This window comes from Carlito syrichta, unplaced genomic scaffold (genome assembly GCF_000164805.1).
Source record: "Carlito syrichta isolate Samal-C Ts95f unplaced genomic scaffold, Tarsius_syrichta-2.0.1 Scaffold314346, whole genome shotgun sequence".
In the NCBI taxonomy this organism is placed as follows: domain Eukaryota; kingdom Metazoa; phylum Chordata; class Mammalia; order Primates; family Tarsiidae; genus Carlito; species Carlito syrichta.
In genome coordinates this window covers 144,606-166,332 of record NW_007258442.1, presented here as the reverse complement: position 1 = coordinate 166,332, position 21,727 = coordinate 144,606, and the positions used below count along the sequence as shown (strand labels likewise).

Here is a 21,727-nt window from a genome sequence, read left to right as displayed (position 1 = left end):
AAGGTATAAACCTCAAAGATGACCTAAGGGAACCTAAGGAAATACTAAGATTATGTAACTAGAGAGTCTGTCAGAACACCACATCACACACACACACACACACACACACACACACACACACACCACGAGTCTGATGTAGAAGGTATAAACCTCAAAGATGACCTAAGGGAACCTAAGGAAATACTAAGATTATGTAACTAGAGAGTCTGTCAGAACACCACATCACACACACACACACACACACACACACACACACACACACCACGAGTCTGATGTAGAAGGTATAAACCTCAAAGATGACCTAAGGGAACCTAAGGAAATACTAAGATTATGTAACTGGAGAGTCTGTCAGAGGTGACTGAAAGGCAAGTGGATTCCCATGAGCTCATTCACAAGAAAGCTCTGTGGAGTAATAAGTAGGGCAGATGTGTGTCCTCAGAAAAAAATGTTAGGCATCAGGCTTATGACTCACCAATAAGCTTGCCAGAAGATGACATCAGCTATTGTCAGCAGCTGAATATGGGATAGCCACATTGTCTACCTGAGAAGTGTATGAGACCAAAAAGAGGTATGGAGCCATTATAGGCCCATTGATAAAAAACATTTCCCCATTCTGTTGCTGTTGGAAACTCACTAGGTTGCTAGTGGCATGGAGAATTAGGCGTGAGAAGAATGTGTGAGGTTTGGCAAAGAAGCCTACTAATACTTTCAAATCTAACTGAAACCACTGGGGGAAAAAAGTCACACATTAATCTATTAATGAAAATAGAGGCTCAGATTTAGGGAAGATATATCAAAGTTCAAGTTTTACACCTCAAATGAGAATAAGCTGATTTATACACACATACAAATGACTTTAAGTTGTTTGTATGTGTGTATGTGTATCTGTGTGTATTTCACTCTAAAGGGAAATCAAAGTACTTCTCATTCTCACTGGTACTCTATTTTATTCACCTACAGGAGGAAGGTGACTGAACTAGATTTGCCAGATTACAAAATATAGTCCTCTATCACAGTTTTTGAGTGTGAAACTTACAAGAGAGCTAAAAATAGATCATTTGAGCATGCTCCCCCACCCTACATTTTTTCTTTTTCATTTTGCAGTCAGTGTGGTAATTATAATCCCCATTACTTTGAGGAAAGTTTCTCCTCCTCCCACATGACAGCTGATTCCCTGGGGTCTCTATGAGTTCAGGATAAAAGCGAAAAAAGACTTCTCTCTTCCTGTCTCTAGTTTCTTCCTTGCTTTACTGCCTTTGGTCTTTCTGATCTTTCTTCGTCCTTATTCTGATGATGGTAAATGATATCGGATTTTTTCTTTTACCACAGTGTTTAAAATTGGAAACTCTCTGGATGTTGGGGTATAATAGACAAGACCTCAGGGTTAATTTTTATTGGAGGTCATTGACCTCACAGTCAGAGCAACACTAGAGGTACCTGCCTGGTGTTGTTTAGATCCTTGAAGTTTTGCTTGATACGTGGGTTCAAGGCATTGAGGTATAACAAAGCTTTGTTTGGGCTGCAATTTGCCTTGGCCTCTGTTTTATCCAACTACATGTTTTCTTACAGGTTTTACTGGGAGTCCTTCATTCAAAATACTATCTCAAAATACTTAAAACACCCTCAAATAAAGATGACTAAATTTTTTAAAAATCAATTTTGAATTTCACAGTCTTTCCTTGTCTTTATCTTGAGATCAGTTATTTTTGAAGGACACTCTTAAAATGGATGTGTCTGATGATTTCACACGCTTAGAAAGTGTTGGCAGGAATACCAAAGAAACTATGTCTGGCCATCTTAGTATATCATATGAAGGGTTACATGATGTTGAAATATCTTTACTGATGATGCTTAACTTGATCACTTGGTTAAGACTGTCTTAACCAAGTTTCTCCACCGCAAAGTTGCACATTTTCTCTTCATAGTTATTAAATATCTTGGGGAGACATTTCAAAACCACTGTAGTACCCTGATTCTCCTAAAACTCTTACCTACTAATATTAGCACCCATGGAGGTGTCACATTTATTACTGTAATAGTTGCCTAATAATGATTTAGCATGTTTTTTCTTTTCTTTTACATTTATTAAAATGTTCAGTAGGAAAAAGCTCTCACTTCTCCCCTAATTATCTAATTATTCCATTGCTTATTTATATCAGTATGAACTACCTGATATTTATTTTATTTTATTGGGTTAAAATCTAATGTCACCATTATTTGTTTTGTTGCCCAAATTATTCCAACTTAGCCCACTAGGAACTCCTTCATGTTGGTTCTGTCATTTTGACAAGGTTCCCTACTATTCTGAGCAATTCCTTACTTGCTGGCACCACAAGGTTCATCTTGTATATTCCCTGCCCCCGCCTAGAATCAATCAATATTCCAAGTAACTCTGGTTCTTTTTAACTGAAGAATGATGTTTAATCCAAATCTTAACCCTAAGTGTTATGGTTTGAATGTGCTCCCTAAAATTCACATGTTAAAAACTTAATCCACAATGCAACATTTTTGGAAGTTGGGGTCTAATAAAACCAGACTAGTTCATGAGAGCACTGCTTCATGAATGAATTAACACTGCTTTGGCTGGAGTGGCTTATATGTCATGAGAATAGGTTTGCTATAAAGATGAGTTTGGCTTCATTTTCTCCCTTTAACTCACACTCTCTTGCCCTTCCACCTTCCGTCACAAAACGATGCTGCCAGAAAGCCCTCACCAGATGTGGCCTCTCACTCTTGGACTTCCCAGCCACCAGAATTGTAAGAAAATAAATCTCTGTACTTTATAAATTACCCAGTCTCAGGTATTCTGTTATAGCAATACAAAATGGACTAAAACATGTGTGCTCATTGCTACTGAGGTGTCATTGCTTCTATTCTGAGAAACATGCAGGAATTATATGTATACATACTAGCAGACACACATTTATATTTGTTTCTTTTTGTATATATACATTAAAATCAGGACTTTATACTGATCCTAACCTCATCTAAAAGAACTGTCACAAATTGGAGAAGGCTAAGGAGAAGCAACAACTAAAAGCAATACAGTATTTTGGATAGGGCTCTAAAACAGAAAAAAGACATTAGTAGAAAAAGCAATGAAATTCAAATACAGTTGATAATTAAGTCAGGAGTATTGTACTAATATAAAGTTTTCATTCTGATAAATGTATTATGAATATGAAAGGTGTAAAATTAAGGGAACCTTATATATATGGGAAGGGTATATAGAAACTCTCTGTACGTATCTTTGCATTTTTTCTGTAAGTCTAAAGTTAATTCCAAAAGAAAGTTCTAAAATGGTTATTAAAAACATAATGTTTAACTTAAACTATCCAATCTTCCTTGAATATATAATTTAATTTTTCGATAGAAATTTTAACATTCATCTAAAAATGTGAATTGTGTCTTACAACACAAATTTGACAATTGTGTAAAATAACAGAATCATATTTTATACACCACACACACAAATTAGTTACACTGCATTTTGTCTTAATATGTTTCTACTGTAGTTGTGGATTTCATACAACTATTAAGCAATCTCCTGTGAAATAATTATTTGAATAATCCTAAAATTCTCTTGAGTTTAAATGTTCATAATAGAAAGCTGAACAAGACCATCTCCTTTTAACTGTACAAATACTATGCACTATAGGCATAATAAAACTTTGAAGACTAAGGAAAAATCCATGAATCAGGTGTTCTGTTTTCTTCTCCTGCTGTTAAAGACAGCAATTATTTTGAACATGATGTACAAAACCTAACAGTTAATGTTTATAAGGTAATTTTAATTTCACAAAGAGTATCGCAACAATACCCAGATCTGCTATTTGATCCCACTGATGAAAACAACATATTTGCCCAGTAAGTTAATGAAGGATTTTTTGTGAAATAACCACCTCTGAGGAACATCTTTACAAAATTGCAACTTTTTTTTTTTTTTGAGTTGGAGTCTCACTCTATCGCCCAGACCCGAGTGCAGTGGCTGCTCCCGGCCACCACAGCCTCGACCTGCTGGGCTCCGGCAATCCTCCCGCCTCAGCCTTCCAAGTAGCTGGAACTACAGGCGTGTGCTACCACGTCTGTCTAATTTTTTGATTTATTGTAGAGATGAGGTCTCGCCAAGTTGCCCAGGCGTGTCTCAAACCCGCAGGCTCAGGCAATCCACTCACCTCAGCCTCCCAAGGCGCAGGATTACATGCTGAGCCACCGAGCCCAGCTAAAACTGCAACTTTTTAAAACTAATTCTGCAAAAATATAAAAGCAGAATTTTTCCCCTCATTTTTAATATATATTTGTGAATGTAACATTGGAATCTTAAATTTTATCATTTGTTCAAAATACATAAAATATATATTTGTTTCATATACCAACTGACTCAATTTGAAAACTTATTTGTCTCATACATCAAAATAAAATTATTTCAACACATTCTTGTACTAACATGTTATTATTATCTGAAACTACCAGCAACTATTATTTGCTTACAGGTGTATAATTTTACCATTATTTCTGGGATACCTAGAAGTCTTTATATCTTCTGTTATATTTCAATTTTATCTCATTTTAAAGTCTCCCTAAATAATTTTCTTTTACTTAAATTATTTTTATAATTCATTTCCTCCACACAAAGTTTCAAATGATCACTGAAATATACACCTTTCAAAGAGACAAAAGAGTTTCACATTTCTTATAACTAAATTTGGTTTTCTTCTAAAAATTATTTTATGGTTGAATAATATATCACTTGAAAATAAAAAGGTACAACTTTGTAGGCATCCGAATCATTTTTTAAAACTATATTTAATCCTAATATGTGTATATTATCCTAATACGTTTATGTGACATTAAAAAGTGAATTAAGAGCATGGTGAAGATATAAGCGATCACTGTTTATTGAATGGGAACATTCTGATACTATTTGCTCAATGTCATGGTTCAGAAAATATCCTAAGTTATGAACGCTTATTTTCTTATAGTCCTTTTAGTTGCCATATTGTGATAGAGACCTAGAAATATCCTGATTTAGAAACACCTGTGAAAGGCATGAGACCTTCTCTACTCCATCACAGATATAAAGTATGGTTCGGGGTCTCCTGTTTTGTCTTTAAAGTAGCTCTCCTGTCTCTCCCAAATTGTCAAATTTGACTCCAAATTGAGAAACTGATTTTTATTTGAATAGAATTTGAATGATGTAAATTAATAAAGCCTGTGAGACAGCCAAAGGCTAACTACTATGGTTGTAATTGACTACATAATCCTCAAAAGAATCCTGTTTAGCTGACTTCATCCAGTTTTATGGCTTCAAATGGTGTTCAAATGCCGAAGTGAAGCAAATTTATCTTTATTTATATCCTCAGTCTAGACTTCTTTCTCACATCCAGACCACATACTGGACAAAATTTTAGAAGCCTAATAAGTGTCTTAAATTGAGCATATCCAAAATGAAAAATCCTCATTGTCTGTGGTCTTCTGTATTGTGGTAAATCACAATTCTATTCTTCTGGTGGCACAGGCCAAAAATTGGCTCAGGCCAAAAATTTGCAATCATTTTAGTCTCTTCTTTTTCTGTTTCACCACATACCCAATCATCAACAAATCTTGACAATAACTTCAAAAAATATATCTAGAATCTCAGCACTTTCCATCACTCTCAGAATTTTACCCTCTTCAAGACACTAAATTCTCTGGCTTGGATCATTCCCATGGTCTTTCCTATCTTTGCTCAACCAAAAAGACAAAACGTTTGTTCCTCTTATAAGCCAAGTTTTTAATTTCTCTGCTTAGAACCTTTTAGTAATCTCATCTTAGAGTGAAAGCCAACATCTTTATAATGCCCTAGAAAACCCTGCATGACTTGGCCCTCCTTTCAGATAATACCTTTTACTACCTTTCTCTTCCTTAATTCTGCTGTAACTCTGCAGATCTTCTTGCTGTTCCTCAAATCATCGGATGTACTTGTACCTCAGTCTTTGCTTTTCCTTCTGTTTAGAAAATTCATAAATCAGATATCTGCATAGTTGGGACCTAAACTTTCTCAGGTCACTGATTATATATCAACTCCCTGATGAGGTCTTATTGACTGTATCATTTAAGTTAAACCCACTTCTGCATCATTGTACTCTCTATTCTTCTTTATTTTATTTTTCTCTAGAGTATTATAGCCTTCCAAAGAATTATATACACACACACATATATATAATCCCTTGGAAGGCTATAATACTCTGGAGAAAAATAAAATATATATAATTTATTTTTGTTGATTATCTGTCTTCCCAAAGGATTATATATACACACACATATATATAATCCTTTGGAAGGCTATAATATTCTGGATAAAAATAAAATATATATAATTTATTTTTGTTGATTATCTGTCTTCCCAATTAGAATAAACGTTTCCCAAGAGCAGAGATTTTTCTCTTGGCTGTATCCACAACACCTGGAAAGGTTCTGTCACACAGTAAATATTTAATAAATGATTGCTAAATAAATGAATAAAGGAATAGGTTAGATAAAACTTATTATCTCAATTTTCCATATACTCGTAAAATGATTGAGAATTAAATGAAGCCTGTAATTGGCTCAATGTTAGCTGAGTTCCACAGTTAGAGTCACCAGTATCTGTCTGTCAAAACCAGTGTTCTTTCTTCTGTGCTACATTTCCTCCCTGAATTTATTATGAGCTCCATTTACAGTGTGCCCACTAAAAAGCAGAGAGAGAATTTTGTTTGTAGTAAGAACATGTGGTTTCCAAAAAGTCTGAATTTAGTGGCTATTTTGATGAAAGAAGTTTCTGTATTGTATCCGTTATAATATGTGTGGTTTTGGCTTTTGACAGATTACATATTAAAAATTCACACAAAGGACTACCAAAATAATAATACCATAACAACTATCTATACTACATTATGTATGTAATATGTGTGGGGTTTTTTTACAGATTACATATTAAAAATTCACACAAAGGACTACCAAAATAATAATACTATAACAACTATCTATACTACAGATATACTTAACATTTTCTTATTTTAATAGTGTCAAGTTTGCTTCACCAGGCTTGTGCTCTCTCTTTAATGACTAGCAATGACTTTCCTGGCACTTTACATATAACAATTAGGTTGTCACAGTTATTTGTGTGATTCAATATATTATATCCCCAGCTAATTCTTTAATTTACCATTTTATTTCTATGGTATACAACTTAATGATTTTTAAAAAGTAAACATCAAATTCTAAATATATATGTGTATTTATTTATATATTAATTTAAAGCTATTTACTTTGTTAACAGATATAACTAAAATCAAGCTCATATTCTAATATGCAAAATATAGCTGTATCCTCAATGCAAAATAGGAAAGTGCTATGATCTATATACATGATTTTTAATAGTAATTACTTCTCTGTGACAAAATGACAGAAACTGTATTAGTTTCTCCAAAACTGTTTATATATCTCTTTTCCCTTGCCTTTCTCTATTAGAGATGCTAAAGTCCAAAATACTTGATGTCTCAGGATGCTTTACATGTATCCATAACCAAGTGAAATGGTTCTGGCAAATTAGATGTTAAAAGATAATGAAAGAGACTCATGGACAGCCTTAAGTAGCCTCAGCTGAGAATAGTTTATTATTCCTTTATTTATTATTCCTTTATTATTCACCCTCCTTCTTACCCAAAAAGATTGAAAAGAGCAGTCATTTTGTGACTACAAGAAAAAAATCTTAAAGATTAAAGTCTACAGGCTAAAGATATTAGAATTTTTTAAAAACACAGAAAAATTTTTTTTAAAGTGCTTTGGTGCCATTATTGAGTCCAACAACTTACTCTGGAGGCTGATCTCTCGACTTTTTAAGGTGTAAAATAAATACAATCCAAACTTCTAGTCAGATATTATGTTATACGGGTCAGGGCACATTATTAACCAATGTAGCATTGCTTTTTGCACAAAAATAAAATTAGTGTAATTACCCTCTTTCTCATCCATTATTTTCTCAGGGATAAATTATTTTCTCGTTACAGACAGAGGTATTACAGAGAATTTCTGAATTCCATCCCCTACTCTCTCATTGCATTTTCAGTCTTTCTCTACAGTAATACTTATCCAAAAATTTAACTTTAAAAGCAACCAAAAATAGATAGATAAATAACTACAGGCCGGGTTTGGTGGCTCAGCCTGTAATCCCGCGCTTTGGGAGGCCGAGGTGAGTGGATTGTCTGAGCCAACGGGTTCGAGACCCGCCTGGGCAACTTGGCGAGGCTTCATCTCTACAATAAATCAAAAAAAAAAAAAAAAAGGCTAGCTGGGCGTGGTAGCACGCGCGTGTAGTTCCAGCCACTTGGAAGGCTGAGGTGGAAGGATCGCTGGAGCCCAGCAGGTCGAGGCTGCGGTGACAGGGAGCATGCCACTGCACTCCAGTCTGGGCGACGGAATGAGACTCCCACTCAGAAAGAATAAATAAATAAAGTTAAACATATAATGAAAAAGCTTTCCTCAATATTTCCGAGCAAAAGAGCGTTTATTTTTTTCTTTATTAGATTCATAAACAAACCTAACGCAGTAACAGTCTCCCACCAGACTTCACTTCCTTATCATGCTTTTTTGTTTATTCTTTCTCAAAATGAGAAAGTCTTTATAGTCCAAACAGTTTTTCCGAGGTCCCCAGAGACCAGTGACCTAGAAGTGTCTGCTCAGTCTCAATCTCTCCAAAACCATCTACACTGCTAACTATCCAATTATTCTTGTAAACACTTACTCTTTTTTAAGGCTATACTATATTTGCTTCACTTTTCTTCCATCTGTTTCCCAAAAGTAATAAGTTCCCAAGGAAGTCTCAAGTTGTCATTTTTCCCAAATCCTTACTACTTCTACTTCCACTTCCACAAGCTTGACTAACACGATCCTTCCTCGAGAGCCAAGACTGGCAGCAATTCCCACCATCAGTTATACCTGAATTAGAAAGCAAATATAGCCAATCTATATCAAACTCATTTTTTCCTCCTGACAAACTATGTGTCTCATAATTTTTTACTGTCCAGGATCAAAGTGTAAGGATATTAGAGATTTCCCTTTTTTCTTCTTTTTTTTCCCCCCACTAAACTCATCTCATCAGTGGCCAAGATCTATAAATTCTAAATTTGCAGTATTTTCTTACCAACTCTTTCTTTTTCTTTTCCCTTGATTATCAAGAGATCAAAACTATTCCTTCTTAGATGAGATGAATTTAATATTTTCGTTAAAAAATTGAAAGAGAAGCCGGGCTCAGTGGCTCAGCCTGTAATCCCGCGCTTTGGGAGACCAAGGTGAGTGGATTGCGTGAGTCCGATGGTTCGAGACCCGCCCAGGCAACTTGGCGAGACCTCATCTCTAAAATAAATCAAAAAAATCAGTCGGACATGGTAGCGCATGCCTGTAACTCCGGCTACTCGGGAGGCTGAGGCGGGAGGATCGCCGGAGCCCAGCAGGCGAGGCTGCGGTGGTCAGGAGCGGCCACTGCACTCCAGTCTGGGCGACGGAGTGAGACTCCAACTCAAAAAAAAAAAAAAAAAAGAAAAAAAAAAGAAAAGAAAAGAAAAAGAAAATTGAAAGACAAAAAATTAATAGCTAATTTTTTTAAATTTTGATAAGGATGAAATATCATCAAGATGGATCAGTTGAATGTCTGCAAAATGACCTGATAAACTGGCATTTCACTGTGGACATCATCACGGTCTGTGTTCAACAGCGTTTTGTTGTGTTTTTTGTCTAAAGAGTAAACTTATGTTTATCTTTTTAACAAGATCGCTAAATAAACCAAGATGCCAATTTAATTAATAGTAAGACATACTGCAGCCAGGCTCGGTGGCTCAGCCTGTAATCCCGCGCTTTGGGAGGCTGAGGTGAGTGGATGGCCTGAGTCCGCGGGTTCGAGACCCGCCTGGGCAGCGAGACCTCACTTCTACAATAAATCAAAAAATCAGCGGGGCATGGTGGCGCACGCCTGTAATTCCGGCTACTCGGAAGGCTGAGGCGGAAAGATCACTGGAGTCCAGCGGGTTGAGGCTGTGGTGGCCGGGAGCGGCCGCTGCACTCCAGTCTGGGTGACCGAGTGAGACTCCGACTCAAAAAAGAAAAAAAGACATACTGCGAACAAGACCATTGTTAAACATTGTTTTTCCTTATAGTATTAAATTCAGCTTACAGGTTTGTTCTTATTATTAAATGGATATATTTAAGCTTTTTAATTTTTGCTAATGCTCAAAGGCGAAATTACAAGCATATTCAATTTATAAGGGGATCTTGAGTATAAATCAAATGCATATACAGAGAATGTGATTCAAATCATTTTAGTCAAGCAATATTCTTAATAAAATATATTATACATCTTCAATTAAGTGATCTGTTTGATACATATCTGAGAAGGTACTTGTATCTAGAATATATAAATATCTCTTACAATTTAATAATCAAAGAAAAACAAAAATGGGCAGAGGGTCTAAATTGAAATAAGATATGTGATTAGCCAATAAACTCAAAATATAATACTTAATATTATTTGCCATCAGTGAAATACAAATCAAAGCCACAATGGAACATCACACCCACTAGGATGGCTATGTTAAAAAGGCAGATAGATAATAATAAATGTTGCTGAAGATGTAAAGAAAGTAGAACTTTGAGACATTTCTGGTAGAAATCAAAATATTGCAGCATGTTTGGAAGACATTCTGACAGTTCCTAAAAAAGGCTAAACAGAGTGACCATATGACCCACCCATTCCATTCCTAGATGTAGACCCAAGAGAAATGAAAATGTACACCCATACCAGAACCTTTACACAACTGTTAACAGCAGCATTATTCCCAGTGTTATAAATAACCCACATACCCATCAACTGATGAATGCAAAAATAAAATGTGATATATCCAGTTGAATATTACTCAGTTATAAAAATGAAATGAAGAACTGGAACATATTATAATATGAGTGAACCTTGAAAACATCATGCCAAGTAAAAGAAGCACAACCAACACATATTATATGATTTCATTTATATGAAATGTCCAGAATAGGCAAATCTATGGAAACAGAAGTAGATTACTGGTTGCCTAGGGTGAAAATGATTTGTGAGTAATGTAGCATGACTGCTAAAGAATAGAGGGTTTCTTTATAGGTTCTGGAATTAGATAGTAATTATAGTTGAAAAATTCTATGAATATACTAAAAACCAGAGAATTGCATACTTGAAGTCGGTGAACTGCATAACATATAAATTAAATCTTAATAAAACTGCTACAAAAATGTTTATGGTAAACTATAGCATTTTCTGTGGAATAATTTTACAGGACAATGTTATTCATAGAAAATCCTTAGTTATAAGGTAATGTTTACAACAACATTGTTTTCTTTTTTATAAGGCAAAATTCACTGAAGTATATTAAGAAAAACCTTATTCTAAAGATCATTGAAATTCCTTCAACTTATGTCAAGGAAAATTTTTTTCCCACAATACTGTGTTTCAATACATAATATTTGCTAAGAAGTTACACAATGTAATTTAACTTCAATCTATGAGAAATGATCTGGGTTAAATAGTGCTGATGGGTCTTATTTTATCATTTATGTGTGTAACAATAGACTAGATATTCAGCATTATGGTTGTATGATTCTGTATAAAGATAATATGGCAAAAAACCCCACACATTTAACTAGTTCTATGAATGTTCATCTAATTGTATCAAAATCATTTATAGTATTACATCAAAATGCCAAGTTCTTTCTGCAAAGAAAAAAACATTCATAATCCTGTTTGTTGCATTGTTTTCCCATTACACAGATTAAATTCTTATACATATCCAGAATAAAAATGTGTTTATTCAGAACTTTGAAAACGTTGCTTCTGGGAAACTCTTACTATCCCAATTAAGTAATTAGAGTTAAGGCAGTAAAACCAACTTTAAAATACCACTGGGCAATTACTATTTTAAAATTAGTAACTTACTCCATCTAGAATTAAATACCAAAATAGAATTTTCATTTTCCTGGATTTATTTGACTTGGTGCTTCACTTAAAAACCATCAGTCAGCCGGGCTCAGTGGCTCAGCCTGTAATCCCGCGCCTTTGGGAGGCTGAGGTGAGTGGATTGCCTGAGCCCGCGGGTTCGAGACACGCCTGGGCAACTTGGCGAGACCTCATCTCTACAATAAATCAAAAAATCAGCCGAGCGTGGTGGCGCACGCCTGTAGTTCCGGCTACTGGGAAGGCGGAGGCGGAAGGATCGCTGGAGCCCAGCAGGCCGAGGCTGCGGTGGCCGGGAACGGCCACTGCACTCCAGTCTGGGGCGACAGAGTGAGACTCCAACTCAAAAAAAAAAACCATCAGTCAACTTGCTAAATTTAAATAATTATAGCCACTAATACACAGTAGAACCTACTTAGAAAATCAACATTTTGTCTGAAATATAAAGCTAGAAATATAAAAAGATATGAAATGCAGTACAATATTTGCCTCTAAATAAGAGCAGTGACTATGTTCGCTGCTTATATTTTCCTCGATCCTCTAAGTCAAAGTCTATATTTTGTGAAATGTTATCAAAATAAACAAACAAGAACAGAAATGGTCCTGATGATATTACCTTCATCTACTTTGAAATGCACATTAAATGTGATTTATGCTACATTTACTAATTTTATGCAGTTACTTTATTATTCCTTAATAATCATAAAATTACAATTTGAGATCAATAATGTACATAAAGTTTTAAGATCAAAATTTACCTCAGAAAATGAAAAAAAAAACAACTTTAAGATCTTATACTAATGATTATTGGACTTTTTAAAATATTCATTTGCTGCATAAGTATTAATTTAAAAATAGAAATTATGCCCTAACCCTAAGCCTAACAAATGATGCAGACAATTAGAATTTAAGATGCAACAATTTATCTCAAGATTACTAGGAAAAGAAAGCAAATAACTCAATTTTCTATATGTCTAGGACCCTTTAACATGTCTGTGCTTAACATCAGACGGAAGGTAACTTACACAAATACAAATTTAGGTACATATCTAGCTATATTTCTACATATATCTAGCTATATTCTACACCACATAACTTCATTTATTTTTAAAATATAATTTATAATGTTATCTTAAAGAAAAAATATACTTACTGCCCTCTAGAGGTATGAACCAGTAGTGTAATAAGTGTAGATGTTGCTGGGCATATACAGTTTAAAGCTAACATGGCGTATTTAAACTCTTCTTCACAAACAACATGATCTGTTTGAAATAAAATAGGTAAATTAGAATAATTTACCTTGAAAGAGCAATATTTTTAAATATTTAAAATAATATTGACATAATAATAAAAATTCAAAATTCTCACTATAAACATACTTGTTTTAGAAATGATTGTACATGTGCAATTTTATCCCCAGGAAATATGTTTCGTAAGAGACAGTGCTAGAATATGGATTAAATGACTGGGGTGGGAAGGAGGGTCTAGCCCTAATGCTGTTTAAACAAAACTGGGAACTTTTAGTAAAATTCTTAATCTTCCTATGCCTCATCTATACAAAGAGATGAGTTGTAGATAGGTTTGAGGTGCAGTCTGAAGAATACACTTCAAATACTTTATGAAGTCTGCTTTAGTTCTGATAATTCTGTGGTATAAAATACCACATTACTGACTGTTAAAGCACTGATTTATCAAGTTCATAATGACACAGCACAAATCATAGAAACTCATTATAAAAATATATGATAGATAATTTGTCTATCATAGAAATAATAGATATACTATGAAAATCACAATAATATCAATCAATAAAAATCAATGCTAAAAATTTTAGACTTCAACATCATAGACTCAAAAGATAATAAGAGCCATCAAGAAAACATAATAAATGGCAACTAAAACCCAATGACATAAGAACAATAGAGAATGCTAGAGATGAGAGCACAGGGGAGGGTGCAGGTCACATCTGAAAGGAATGATGCTACTCAGCCACGAATGACTGTCATGCAGGAATGACACAGAAACCCAATAGTCCATTTTTCACAGAAGTCATTTTTAGAGAAGTGGTTAAATATTGCTTAGTTTGGAAAAACAGAAGTTACCTTCCCAAGTAGACATTTGAGATAAAGACAGGGTTTAAAGTTCTAAGAAAATACATATTCTTCAGCAGAAAACAGCAGTTTTAGCTAAATTAATGAATATAAGATTTGAAGCCTTATCTGTAAAATGAATGCATATACTGTATAACTTATGAAGAAACAAGGAAAGATTACTAGAGAAATGGTTTAGCAAATGCTCCAAAGATTGACCTTAGCCCTGCCCTGTTTTTATAATTGAGCATATGAAAAAAGTCTGTTATACTTTCTTTTGCTTTCATTTCTTTTTTTATTTTTTCTTTTACATTTTATGAAATAAACTTTGTATATTATGATTATATGTCAAGATTTTCTTCAAAAAATTACAAGGTTCTCCTAATAATCAATCTCTCTTGCTCTCTACCCCTTTATCTGCTAATTGTAAATATATTATAATGATCTTTAAACATCTTTTAATACATAATCATTATATTTTGTGTTTTTCAGGAAAGGCAAGCTGATTCTAAATACAATTTTGAATGCAGAAAGTGTACAGAAGATTCGCAAAAGAACAGTGCCTTTAAACTGTCATTTTAATATATTTCAAAATAATTTTTGAGTATGTATGCTCAATCTGTGAATAGAGTGACAAAATTGCTAAACACAGATTGTTATTACTCCAGAATCATATGATAGCAATACATAGGGGATCCATACATTTCAAATAAAAATTGGAGCATATGCTCTGAGAAAAATATGTACATTTATTGAGATATAACATAGAATTTTTGAAAAATTCAACTGTAACAAAATTTGGAATGTCTGATTACCATATATGCAATGATGCATGCAATTATTAATTTTTCTTCACTATAATTCACAAATCATATTTCTTTCAGTAGGGAAATGTGGAAAATGTGATGCCTGTGTGATATGTCAAAAATATCCCATCTCATTTTCCTTCAACAGTTAAAAAAAAGTTACAAAAAAATGTAGGTTCCTTCCCTTCTCTTTTTCTTAATAAATCTGTGCATCTGAGTTTGGAGGAGAATGGCTAGGAAGACTTCGTTGCACTGGCTAATTTTTCAAAAACAATATTAATCACTGAAAACTGGAATGAAGGTCAAGGTTCATATATTTCAGGTAGTCATTTTTGTAATTACTTATGCTTTTTTTCTAAACTAGTTAAAAGTTTGCAGTGTCCATCAGCCCTTGGAACTAGAAGTATATATACTATTAATGGTGACAATTTTAAGCGTTAACATGTTTTGTACTGTTTTAGTGTATACTGAATTATCTAGGCATGTAACTGTAGTGTAAATTAAGACAAAAATTACTTTATTGTGTTTAGCATTGCATGTGAGTCATTGATACATGTTCAAGATAGCTGAATACTTTACATTACCAGTGTCAGTCAGTATCAGTGGCTGGCACACAGTTATTGGTGAAAATACCTTTTTCCATTGTGTTTTCTTGTGTATTCATGCCTTGTCATTTATATATTGAAAAATATGCTTATTATTATTTCACTTTTGTTTCACCTTCATATTGCAATTAGGAAAGGATACTAACTATTTAAATGTATATGTATAGATAATTACATGTACTCTGAATTTCATTCCAAGGTAGAAAAAGGATTGCCAAAAAATTATTGTAAAAAGAGTGCATTGAATTAAATAAAATGAAGCCCCTGTCCTAGCTAAATAAATTAATACATGTTTAGCATCTGTACTCTTTTCATTTAAGAAATCTATTTAATATCTATGAATGGCAGATACAAGAAATGTGAATAAAATATTCAACTGGATAATAATCCTTATTTGCATATATCACAGAAAGCTGAAATCAATCTGCAAAATAGAATGGATTTTATCTCTAGACCGCTCACCTCAGGTGAAAATCATGCTTCCTCTTGGGACATTATTAATACTAACCTCTAACCCTTAACCTGAATTAAAAATCTAAAATATTCCTTCATATTACTTAGCTCCTCAATTCCCAAGACCTTATGATAGCCAAAGTTCATTGATTATAACCCTAACGTCCTTTCTCTCCCCCCTCCATGTCCATTCTCACTACTTACAACAAGTTTCCAATCTTTAATCATAATTCTTAAGGGTCAGATATCAAATTTCAGATTTTAAAAACTTTCAGATTTTAGAAAGACAACATGCTTCAGTGACCAGATGTTCTTTTTTTTTTTTTGAGCAAATGTTCTTTTTTTTGAGTTGGAGTCTCACTCTGTCACCCAGACTAGAGTGCAGTGGCCTCTCCCGGCCACCGCAGCCTCGACCTGCTGGGCTCTGGCGACCTTCCGCCTCAGCCTTCCAAATAGCTGGAACTACAGGCATGCACTACCACGCCCGGCTAATTTTTTGATTTATTATAGAGATGAGGTCTCGCCAAGTTGCCCAGATGGGTCTCGAACTCGCAGGCTCAGGCAATCCACTCACCTTGGTCTCCCAAAGTGCTGGGATTACAGGCTGAGACACCGAGCCCGGCTGCAAATGTTCTTAAAAGTATTATTATTTCTGCAATTAGAAGTGTAAATGTTGGGAGTCAGCCTTGGAGGCCCATCTGATTAACAAGGTCCTGGTGACCCCGGGCCGCAGGGAGAGTCTGGGAAGCTGAGGCCCTGCTGCTTTTTGCCTATGCTGTTACGGCCAAAGAATTCCATGCAGTTGGAAAAGAAGAAAACAGCCCGTTTATGGAAGTATTTTCAGCTACTGGAAACTCATTGCCCATTTTTCCACTTCCCACTATGTTGTTTGACTTTTCCCTTTTGCCCATGCCATGGTCAAGTTGAATGATTATTTATAGTTATAGTTATGGTGTTTGAATACAAGGCATAAAATTTAAGTGTAGTGAAAGTTTATATTAAGGTGTATGTAGGTGATTTATAAGTTTGTTCATAGGGGTTTGAGATACATATTAAAGTTTTAGTATATCAAAAGTTAAAGAGTTTAGATGTAGAACTTAAGTGAGTAAAAAAGATTTTATCTAGCAACCGAAACTACCTTGAAGCCTGAATAACATCACTAGAAGTTTCTTCTAAACTGTTTTTTGCTTAGAGATAGGATGTTCCAGATAGGAAAATAATAAAGGAATTCGAACAAGAGGAAACTACCAAGGGGCTTGAAAGACCAGAGAGTTTTTAAGAAGAAACAACTTGTCCATGAAAAAAGGAACATCTGCGCAGGCACTTCTGGAGGATCTCCAGGTGCACATTCTTCCGCCAGATGGAAGTATTCTACATATGAACTGCTCCAAAACCTTGGGTCAGAAACTGCTGTTCTGGCCCCCAAAGACTTTATTATGGAAAAACTTGTTTTCCTAGATAGCTTGAATATAGGAAGTTAAGTTTATATAAAGTTAGATTTGTTAGAAAGATTATAATATATATTAGTTAATTTGGGATATAAGTTTTGTTTTAAGTAGAGTTGTCTAATAAAAAGCTTTATAATTTTAAGATTTTATATTAACAGGTTGTGGGGACTGTTTTTTACAGGGTAGCATCATTATGTTGGGATAATGTTGTTTTGGGTAGAAATAGTCTCCACCCTTAGAGAGAACATTAGCCAAACACCGAGAAGAATACTTAAACTTAAGCATCATTTTACCATCACAAAAAATCCATGTAATTTGTTGTAAGTGATTTGTTTTGTAATGATGATTTTAACTTGCTCTGTGGTGGTAACTTGCAGAGATTATTTCCCTTGTAGAGAGAAATATAAGCTCACTACTACTCGCAATAAATGACTTCTGCTCAAATCTGAACAGTTGTCCAAGTCTTTCTCTCTTTTTCTCTCTCTTTCTCTTTCTCACAATCACCGACGCCGTCTCCACCTTTGGGGTACCCTGAACCCGGCAGGAGCTGGACTCCCGCATGTAAATATTTATTCTAAGTGAAAAAATAATGGGTAAAATAGCTTCATGACACTTCAGTACATGAACTGCCACCAAATCATTTCATGTCAGTTCATACTTTACCACCAGGAATGATGCAAAAATATTTTCATTTTTCAGAGATTCTTGGATTTTGAAATGTAGCTAAGAGACTATGTGGACTATTATTCATATTCATATTCTGCTATTCTCTCATTAGACTAAACAACAGTTTCCTAATTAGTCTTCACATCTTCCCACACTTTAGCACTCCACCTTGTGAAACGGATTATACAAATTGAGTTACTCTTATCATACTCAAGTAAATCAGTCAAGGAACCAAAGGGAAAAAGCACTCAGGGCACATAGCATTAGCTCCAAGAACTGAATTTTTTTTGTAAGTTCAGCTGCTAAAACAGCTTGAGGTAACCCCAAGACCAGGTTTACCTAGTCGTTGCTGGAACGAAGACTAGTTTTACCAACATGCTTAACTCACCAGTCAGAGATTGCCAGTCCCTAAAAGCTTCTCTAGTGTCAGTGAGCTTTCTTTCAAAACAATACACAGTGTTTGTTTTTAAAATAAAACCTTCAAAGATCATCCCAGTCTGTATGTGTGCCCCGAATTGCAATTCTGTGATTCCCAAATAAAATGTATAATTTAGAGATTCATTGTTGTATTTTATTTTGACATTAACAACACATTACCATTCTGAAACTAGACTGTCCAATACAGTAGCCACCAGTCACAAATGGCTATTTAAATTTTAATAATTTAAAATAAAATACAAATAAAAGTTCAGGCTGGGCACATAGTGGCTCACGCCTATAATCCCAGCACTTAGGGAGGCCGAGGTGAGAGGATTGCCTGAGCCCACAGGTTCAAGACCAGTCTGGGCAACGTGGTAGGACCTCATCTCTATAATAAGTCAAAAAATTAGCCAGGCATGGTGACACGTGTCTATAGTTCCAGCTACTTGGAAGGCTGAGGTGGAAGGATCACCTAAGCCCAGCAGGTCATGGCTGCAGTGGACGTAAGTGTGCCACTGCACTCCAGCCGGGGCAACAGAATGAGACTCTGACTCAAAAACAAAAACCAAACAAATCAAACAAATAAAAGTTTAGTTCCTCCATCATATTAGCCACATTTTAAGAACTCAATAACACTGTGGCTACTGGTTACAGTATTGGACATTGCAGGCATAGACATTTCCACTCTCACCAATAGTTTCAATGGATAGTGCTGTTTGATCTGGCAATAGGTTAATAGCCTTTAGTAAATCCTAAAATATGATTCATAGACAATCAACATTTAGGTATTCTTACTAACACAATGTACAACATTTTCCATGTCCCTTCCCAGTCATAAGGCTGCTAAAATCGTTCATTTATAATAACAGAAGAGAAGGAAAAGTGGTTGGTGGGGTAGATGTGTTTGTTGATTGGTTGAAGTTAATAAAAGTATTGTTCTTCTTCCTACAATTCGTGTGTGTGTGTGTGTGTGTGTGTGTAAAATGAGTGGAAATGATGATAGCAGGTTGGAGGCTGCAGGTTGCCTTTTGCTTGCTTACTTTGTCTTTTTTAAGATACATTCAAATGTTTGTAAGCTAACATCAAAAAGACAGAGTTAGATTTAATTAAGATTGACATTTGACAAACAAGTCCAAATGTCAAGTAACTGAGGATAACTTCAGGCATGAATTATAATGATGTGACATGAAATTCAAACAGATGAAAAAGAAAAGACAATACCTGTGAGTGTAAATGATAATGAAAATGTGGTAGAAATAATGAACTGTATGGTCAAAAGATAGGAAGTAGTGATCAGAGAACGAGACACCAAGTTGGGGATTACAGAGGGGTCAAATATATTAGTAATGGCACGATTCAGGGTATGACTCTGGAGGTGATTGCTGAGACAGGATGCTGAGCAAGATCATCAAGAGATGGGTAATTACAGAAACATGAGTTTAGGACATGTTTTCAAAATGAAATCTATCACCATGTCATATTATCGCCAAGCAGCGCTGGAGAGTGTGACAGTGAGCTAAGAGATGGAGTACTTTTTCAGGTTCATTAGATAATTACATTTCCTATTTGAGTCATTTCAAATCATAAACTGTCAACTTTTACCAAATAATTTCTAATTAAAAACAGAAGACACCATCATATAAAATTAAAGTATTACAGAAAGGCAAAATGAAGATATACACCCATAACAGAAAACGCTATTTTTCTCTACTACCCATTTTCCCCTCTGTATACAGAAACCACCTCTCTGTAGAGACATGTCTAGAAAAAGTTGCTGAAAAGGGCAAGAATATGAGTAATGTGTGCTGACAGCACCATGCTGATTTGAGTCAGGCGCACATAGAGAGATAATCTCGGGTAAGAATGGATTACTTAACAAGAAGAGGGCGAAGGGAATAGAACTCTTTTAAATAAGGCATAGTTTGCTTTCAATAAAAATCTAATCAAGAGTCAAGAAATCTGGATATTTACAGAATTCAAAAATGAACTGCACCCTAAGTAGCAGAATACTTAGAGTCTATCAGAGGCCTCCAATTAAGACTTCCCATTCAAACCAATAAAACCAGATCTATGGCATGAGTTGCATTAAAGAGCTGTGCTGCCTTTACACCCAAACATATTTCAGATGATGTCAAGGTAGTCACCATTAAAATCAAAAGTGAAATTGGGGCAGGGCAACAGAATCCAGGAAATAGGCAGGTTTTAGAAAGTTCTTAGAAAAGGACTTCGAGCAGCTACTGAAGCATGGAAAGGACTGGAAGAAATCCCCTCCAATTACTACTTCAGGAGTAGCCACAGAGAATAGTGAGCAAGGGGTCATACTTAGGAATAGACAGTAGTTATTCTCCAAGAGCAGATTTGGGATTTGATTTAGAAATTTACTATACTGCTGAAGGTTTCTCAATTCGTGTGCCACAGGATATGCCACGGGCCAATGACTGCTGTGTACCTTCCTTCTTTGCTTTTCCAGAAACTATTATTTTATTACAGCTATCTTGCTCTGCTACTGTGCGTCTAGATAGAGTGGTAGTAGTGGGGAAAACTAGCAAATTTGTCAATGTGTATGTTGCCAGGTGATTAGGAACCATCTAGATCTGACTTTGATTATACAGACATCCTGATCTTGATATGGGTAAAACATTTGGTAAAAGAAACTTGGAGTATTTGTCATGAGGAATGGATGAGTGTATACAGATACACAGATGATAGAGATACAGATACAGATATAGATATGCTGTGCATGTATACTTGGGTAGCCAAAGGTTCGAGCTATGGCTGAAGCTACCATCTCTCCCAGAATCCACATTTTGTTTCCTCCTTTTAGTAATAGTCTCTTATTTCCTGCTTCTACATTTTAGCTGGATGCATGGCTACTCTCATAGAAATTATATTTCCCAGTTTCCCTTTTACATAGATCTGGTCACATGACTAGAGCTTGTCTGACGGGACATGTGCAAAACTGGGCAACTTCAAGATTATTTTTTGTACACAAAACCTCTTTCCCTCAATTCTTTCCCCTTCTTTCTGGTGAGGGCAAAAGCCCAGTTTTGACTGTGTAAAGATAATTCCTTACTAAATATCAAATCTGTTTTTTCTAATTTCCCTCCCTTGTGGAAGAAAGTATTTCCTGTTTCAAAATTATATGCATTTTATCCTGTCTTTTCTTCTCATACATTGAAAGTTTCTGTTTACTTTGATTTGGCTCTTCCTTCCCTATTGCTTATTGATAAAG

The 21,727-nt window shown here is 35.0% G+C and overlaps 1 protein-coding gene across 3 annotated transcripts in view; it reads right to left on the bottom strand.

The window, feature by feature from the left end:
- KCNT2 (potassium sodium-activated channel subfamily T member 2) overlaps window positions 1-21,727 on the bottom strand; it is a 296,411-nt gene that overhangs the window by 135,906 nt on the left and 138,778 nt on the right. For all 3 annotated transcript variants that reach the window (XM_008071505.2, XM_021719277.1, XM_021719278.1), the window contains one exon: window positions 13,161-13,269. In XM_008071505.2, coding sequence (XP_008069696.2) covers window positions 13,161-13,269 — 109 coding nt within the window. The remainder of the gene's footprint in view (window positions 1-13,160; window positions 13,270-21,727) is intronic.